Source organism: Myxine glutinosa, chromosome 8, assembly GCF_964187855.1.
Source record: "Myxine glutinosa chromosome 8, kmMyxGlut1.1, whole genome shotgun sequence".
Taxonomy (NCBI): Eukaryota; Metazoa; Chordata; class Myxini; order Myxiniformes; family Myxinidae; genus Myxine; species Myxine glutinosa.
This window is the reverse complement of record NC_136268.1, coordinates 83,793,734-83,801,292: the sequence shown is the minus strand read 5'-3', so window position 1 is coordinate 83,801,292 and position 7,559 is coordinate 83,793,734. Positions and strand designations below refer to the sequence as shown.

Below are 7,559 nucleotides of genomic sequence, written 5' to 3'. Positions count from 1 at the left end.
GACGATGAGGCCGTGCTCGCTGAGGCGCCCGAACAGTGATCGGAGGTGGAGGAGGTGCTCGGCCCGGGACGTGCTGGCGACGAGGATGTCGTCCAGGTAAACGAAAAGGAACGGCAGGTCACGCAGCACGCCGTCCATCAAGCGCTGGAACGCCTGAGCCGCGTTCTTGAGACCAAACGGCATCCGCAAGAATTCGAATAAGCCGAACGGCGTGATGACTGCCGTTTTAGGGACGTCGGCCGCCCTGACAGGTACCTGGTAATATCCCCGTATGAGATCAATTTTCGAAAAAATGACCCGTCCCGCCAGACGGGCGGAGAAGTCTTGGATGTGCGGGATCGGATACCTGTCGGGGGTGGTAGCGTCGTTAAGGCGGCGGTAGTCGCCACATGGGCGCCAGCCGCCCCCTGGCTTTGGGACGATGTGTAGTGGCGAAGCCCACGCGCTATCGGAGCGCCGCTCGATGCCGAGGTGTTCTAAAGTGTCGAACTCGGCTTTGGCCACGGCGAGCTTGGCTGGGTCGAGGCGGCGGGCTCTGGCGTAGACCGGCGGGCCCGTGGTTGGTATGTGGTGCTCGATCCCATGCCGTACTGCGACGGCCGAAAACGTTGGCCGCGTGAGGGCCGGGAACTCCGTGAGCAGGCGAGCAAACTCGTTCGCCGCCGGGAGGGCGCATGCCAGCTCGGTCGGCGCGGAGCTGCTCAATGTGCATACCAGGGAGCTGAAGGTTTCGGCGTTGATTAAACGATGCCGTTGGACGTCCACCAGCAGTCCGTGTGTGCAGAGGAAGTCGGCGCCTAGCAGAGCCATGGGCACGTTTGCGGTTACAAACGTCCAAGCAAAGCGTTGGCCGCCGAAGCAGAGGGTGACGTTGCGTGGGCCGAAGGTGTGGATGGCCGATCCGTTGGCCGCAACCAAGGAGGGGCCGCAAACCGCGGACTGCCTGTCCTGGTCAGAGGCGGGTATGACGCTCAGTTGGGTGCCGGTGTCGCACAGGAAGCGCCGTCCGGACGCTTTATCCGTGATGAACAGTAAGTTGCCCGTGTGGCCGGCGCTCATGGCTGGTAATGAACGCCGGCCCGGCCGTTTCCCGGCCTGCCGAAGGTGCACGGGGGTCGGCATGTCCGGGCCTTCTGTCCGAACCTGGCATGATAGTAACACCATGCTTGGTCAGGTGGAGGCCCCGGTCATCGTGCTGGAGGTGGTCGGCTCGGTGTAGCGGCCGCCAATTGCGTCGGCAGTTCGGTCGTCGACCGTGCCGGGTGCTCGGGCGCCATGGGTGTTGCGTTGGACGGTGGTGGGCCCCAGGTCGCTGCTGCGATGCGCTGGCTTGCGGCGGAGATCTTGTCGGCTTCCCTGGCAAGGGCACAGGGATCTGTGATCGTCGTGCTTGCCAGGGCAAGGCGTACCGGGTTAGGCAGCTGACGGAGGAACAGCTCCCGGAACAGGAATGCCGGAGAGTGCTCGCCGAGCAGCGAAAGCATGTAGTCCATTCGCTCGGAAGGGCGTGTGTCGCCGAGCTCAGGCAGGTCGAGCAGGCACCGTGCGCGTTCCGCCGATGGGAGGGCGAAAGCGTCGAGGAGAAGCTTTTTAATCACGCCGTATTTGTCAGCGGCTGGCGGGCTCTTGAGGAGGCTCAGGGCGCGGGCCGCGGTGGCTGAACCGAGCGCTGCTACCACATGGTGGAAGCGGGTGTCGTCGGCCGTGATGCCTCGCAGGGCGAACAGGGAGTCCGCCTGTGCGAACCAAACCGCCGCATGAGCCTCCCAGAAGGTAGGCAGTTTAAGGGCCACTGCCGTGTCCATGTCGGTAGGTCACCAATGAAGGAGCTCGGGCTCCCACGTCAATCGGAAGAATGGACGCGACAAAAAGCTGGAATTCGTCCGAGTTGCTTTATTCAAACAAAACACTCAGGTACTCTGAAAAAGCCCAGTTATCGGGCAGCAATATATATACACACATTATCCCGGAGCGTTTGCCCAGGAAAGGCGAGAGGGGGCGTGGCCGGGCGTCCTGGCTGTGGCCTGGCAAGTTGAGGGCGAGCCTGCCCGGGCGTCCTGGACGAGCCCGGCATGGTGATCGCTCCGCGTCCTTGATAGGTGCAAGGCGATTGTGAAAACCCAGCGGTAGCCGCTACAAGACAATATTTATGTATGTGTATCACCAGGGAGACATGATTCATAAAGTGCTCGATTTATTTTTTTTATTCAAGAATTTGTTGTTCTGCTAATAGTAATATTGGTGGTAGCTGGTAAACATGTCAAACCAGAAAGCATCTGAAAATGCAAATCCCGTCCGCTTCTGTTTGTATTCAGATGTCGTCCTCTTCTTCTACCACCTGCTCAAAATAATGAAAACAGTTTTAAAAAAATACAAAATGAAAATTGATAATTGTATGCAGCCTTGACCTTTCATCTTTAGATCTAAAAAACCATCAGTTTCTAGCTTTCGATTGGTGAGCCAATTATGTGACACAATATGCAAATTATTAAAATTTCAGGTCGATCAGATGAAAATTCACAATTTTATGTGATACTGACCTTTTGACCAAAATTATTAATTTGCCTTCTCTATATTCTCATAATAAATCTTTGTTGAAAATTTGATGACAAAGCTGAAATGGTAAAAAAGTTACAGGCCGGGCACACACATACACACACACACACACACACACACACACACACACACACACACACACACACACACACACACACACACACACACACACACACACACACACACATATACACATATATAAACATACACACACACACACACACACACACACACAATCACTGACATATTGTATAATAATATATACATACATTCAGGTACAGCTGTATATGCGTGTCTCTAGAGCTATTGTATCCAAATTTACCTAAAACATATATACATATACAGTACATATAATAGTAGAAATGGTAGATCTATAATATGAAAGGAGCTAGTTGTTGGTGTGCATGCATGCGTCCGTCCACAATTGTCCTGCACAGGATTTATATGGCATACGTGTGCTCGCCATTCATTCTGATCGCCATCTTTTTATCAATCAGATGCTAGGAAATCTGCAAACAGTATGATATAGTTAAGGTGAGGATAGATGGCTCGGCTTCAATTTACATTAAAACAAACACTCTTCCTCATTTATCTTCTTCACTTATAATAATTTGTGAGTCTCATTCAATCCCTTTTCTCATATCGATTAGATTCAGAAAACTCTTGCCATATTCACGACTTTTTCTTTCAACATTTCCATTTTATTCATATAACAGTAATATCTTGTCCTATCAAACAGTATTTCTGATTATACACCACATTTTAAAGCATCACAGAGCAGGACGCTCTGCTTTCAATACAGGTGAGAAAAGGATACAAACAAAAAAGCAGCACTGATATTTCAATAATTTATTGGCACGGTTTTTAAAGGGTGAAAGGCAATTTTTATTTTATTTTATCTTAAAACCTGTCGGTCAAAACACTATTCCATCTATTTATTAAGTAAGCAAAATGGCTGAATTTCACTCTTCCCCTCTGCACTGTATTTTCCATTCTTGAGGGGTGGCGGACTGATGCGACATGGTGCTTCACGAAGAGGAGGACGCAACTGACCTCAAAAATTCCTCACATGCATACGTAAATCTATATCTATCTATAACACTGGTATTCCCAGCAGCGAAGCGATGGGTCTCATGTTCTCGTTACCCTGCGCTCATGAAGTGAAAAGCAGTGTTAGGCATTTGGTTGTGTCCGTACGTGTGGTGTACGTGTCTGCATTTTTAATATTCATTTTCGCATCAACCGTTGGTCCGATTGACACTAAATTTTACCATAGGAGCGCCTCCGCCTGTATAATTTTTTATTCATAATTATGATGTAATAGGTCACGTGGTACAGACGCCATCTTGGAAAAACTTCGTACCTCCACATCTCTGAAACCGCTCAATGGAAAAAATTGAAACATGGCTCATTGTCAAGTACTCCCCATGGGGTATAAGATGCGTTAGTGATGACGTCATTGGTGTAACTACGACGTCATAATTTGACAGGGACAACGCTTAGTCTGATCAGTTTGAAATATAGTGAGCGTGATCTATGTAACAATTATATTAGGGAATATACATTTATGATGTCATCGCTCACGTGGTCTGGCAGCCATTAATTGAAAATGAATGAATGATCGTTTTAAGGCCATTTTTCCCCGCTGGAGCGGGGGTTAGCCTTGCGGGCTCCATGAAAATCATGGTTCCCTGTTTGAGGCAATGTTTTTATGGCCGGATGCCCTTCCTGACTCCAGCCCTTAGTCGCCTCTTACGATGCACAGGGATACAGTGTACCTATTCTAAATCGTGGTACACACCAGGATCATTCATCCCAGGAAGCTGGTACTCAATTTGCCGACCTCAGAAGGATGACAGGCTGAGTCAACCCCCTGGCGTTAATTCAGCGATCGACCGCGATTCGAACTCAGGATCCTATGATCCCAAGCCAGCACCCTAACCGCTAAACCAGCACCAGGCTGTGGTCTGGCAGCCATAGTAGATCAAATTTATGAAAAAAACGTTCAAAAACAGAAAAGTTGGCTCGCACCAAGTTGACTGCGCAGGGTAAGTATTCTAAGAATACCATCTAGTTTACACAAGTAATTGCCCAGTCCTCAACACTGTTTTTTTAAATCCATGCCACATTGCAGAATACCCTTCAGGAAGAGGGCATTCAGCCATGGAGTGAAGGGATTAAGGTTACCCTGCACCTTTAAGCATTTCTCAGCTTATCCTATTGAAAAAGAACCAGACTTATGACCAGGAAGCAAAAACTTAGAATTTGGCAAGAGTACAGGCAGAAAATGGCCGACTCTTTTGGAAACTCTCTTGCTGGCAGATGGGTCAAGGAAGCGAAGTGCTCCTTCTGAAGAACTGCGTACTCAATGATGGAATGCCATGGCTGCAGATGACCGGGCGACAATTCATGTCATCGGATCTTATTATCTTTGGAATCAAATACTTCAACAGGTATAAATAATACACCGTGTTCATTTTCACAGTTCATGCCTGTAGTATCGTGTATTCAGTATCGCACTTTCAGGATAACATACATTAATGCTGAAGGTTTTATGTTTATATCTTTACGTCAAAATGACATTATCCGCACAACATGAGTTTGGACAGAGTTGATGCACTGTAATAAATTGTCAAATGTCCTTCTGCACGTCCGTTTCTTCTTTTCACTTCCTCCCTCTGGTGTTCGGGCTATGAGCATTCTCGAGCGTGTCCTCCTGATCTCCAAGCTCTTTCTGAGCATCGAATACTCCACCGCTCTCGAGGTCCTGTTCCTTCGATGGTAGTATCCCTACGTTAGTGAGATCTCCATCCACCGCTACAGGTATCGCTTGAGTAACAGAATGCGGGTGTAGCGCCATGGTCATGAGTGTGAGCTGGTGCTTAACTGCCGTATCGAGGACCTTCTGTTGGTTGTAGAAACACACAAAATTGTTGATGATCGGATGGATGGGGAGTGCAATCGCCAGGATGCCACAAAGGAAGCTTACAGCCGCGTTGACTTTCCCCAGCTCTGTTTTCGGATACACGTCGCCGTATCCCACCGTGGTCATTGTGATGATCGCCCACCAGAAGGCATGCGGGATACTGCTGAACAGCGTCTCCGGGTGGCTTTGCTCCAGGGTATATCCGAGCGTTGAGAAGATGAAGATTCCTACGGACATGTACATGATCAAGAGGCCCAACTCTGCGAAGCTGCGTCTGAGTGCATACGTGAGGGTTTGCAATCCGCTTGAGTGACGCGCCAACTTGAAGATGCGTGCGATGCGTATGATGCGGAGCACCTGGAGCACCTGGCGCATGGTGGAGAGCTCAAGAAATGAACTTCCAAAAACGCTCAAGAGAATGGTCAGCAAGAACGGCAACACCGTGAGAAGATCCACGGCATTGAGGAAGGTGAAGACAAAGACGAAGCGGTTTGGTGCTGAGGTCAAGCGTATTAGGAATTCTAGTGAGAACCAGGACATACAAGCAGTTTCGATGGCATTGAGGACAGGGTGGTCGTAGGTCTCTCCATCACCAGGACCATGAATTTGAAGCTCTGGAATGGTGCCGAGACACATGACCACGGATGAGATGATAACGAACATGAAGGAGATCAGGGTCGTTGCTCTGGCCAATGCCGACGATTCTGGTTGCTCCATAGTTCTCCACATCCACCTTTTGGTTCGACTCCATTTACTTCCATCCCGAGCGTCGCTCGCATCTTCCAGCGCCAGCTGCACTCGGTGCAAGATTTCATCGAGCTCTTCCTTGAGCTCGTAGAAGCGCAGGCAACAGCATTCATCGAGATAGTCCACGTCTATTTTCCAAAAATCCATCTCCTGCTTGAAGCACGCGGGACACGCTGCTCTCTCCATGTGGATCTGACCGAAGTAATACAGCTCCACGATTCGATTGAAGGATTGAGGATCCCTGTCGAAGTAATACTCATCGCTCACCGCATCGTAATCGTCGCAGAGTCCTGTGGCATTGGGACCTCGGCTTTCCGATTGTTGAAGAATCTGCCCGAGACGAGTGTGTGGGAAGCGACGGAGTGCTGTTCGGTGAAGAGCAAGCCGAACTCCACCGACGTTTACAACCAGAGCCTCGGGCTCCATGGCTGCATCCCCTGGCGCGTCTGTGGATCGTGTTTGGGACATGAGTCTTTCTAGAGACCCCTGATAGTTGGAGGGGGAGCTCAGTTAGAAAGGTCGTCGCTCTGTTTAAAGCCAAGGGTACTTACACTCCGTTGATTGTCTCTCTCTACTGGAAGCTGCAAAACAGAGCACGTTATAAGCAACCATGAGTGTGCAGACTCGGAGCAGATAGATTTGAGATTGTTGAAGGACAGATTAAAAGTTAGGAAACTACGAAGAAAGAAAGAACAGAATAATAGAAAAGGAATATTCATTCATTTCATATGCAACCTGTGGCGGCTGGTTGCGTCATTGCTTTGAGCATGGCTGTGCCGTTGATGCAGTGCCTCCTGTAGGATAGGGCAAGAATTTCTAATTTGTTCAGGGTGTGTGTGTGTGTGTGTGTGTGTGTGTGTGTGTGTGTGTGTGTGTGTGTGTGTGTGTGTGTGTGTGTGTGTGTATATATACCTTTTTTTTTTCTTTAAAAAAAAAAAATATATATATATATATATATATATATATATATATTTATATATATATATATATATATTTATATATATATTTATATATATATATATATATATATATATATATGTATATATATATATATATATATATATATATATATATATATATATATATATATATATATATATATGTATATATATATATATTTAAATATATATACACTACCGGTCAAAAGTTTTGGAACACCTCAATTTTTCCAGTTTTTATTGAAATTTACGCAGTTTAAAGTCTCAATGTACTCTGAAATTATGGATAGAACAAATAAACAATTGGAAATAAAAAAGAAATCATGGAATCATTTTGTTTAACAAAATTTAACTTAAATTTTTGACTCAGCAAAGTAGCCACCTTTTGCAGA

The 7,559-nt window shown here is 47.5% G+C and overlaps 1 protein-coding gene across 1 annotated transcript; it reads right to left on the bottom strand.

Moving 5' to 3' along the window:
- Positions 1-5,221: 5,221 nt before the first annotated feature.
- LOC137432170 (voltage-gated potassium channel regulatory subunit KCNF1-like) lies at positions 5,222-6,655 on the bottom strand. The gene has a single exon (XM_068123876.2). It carries the CDS (start codon positions 6,653-6,655, stop codon positions 5,222-5,224), a length of 1,434 nt encoding a protein of 477 aa, XP_067979977.2.
- Positions 6,656-7,559: the final 904 nt, after the last annotated feature.

Bases quoted from the DNA above. Each gene is read 5' to 3' on its own strand.
- LOC137432170 (XM_068123876.2), bottom strand. From the start codon at position 6,655: ATGGAGCCCGAGGCTCTGGTTGTAAACGTCGGTGGAGTTCGGCTTGCT.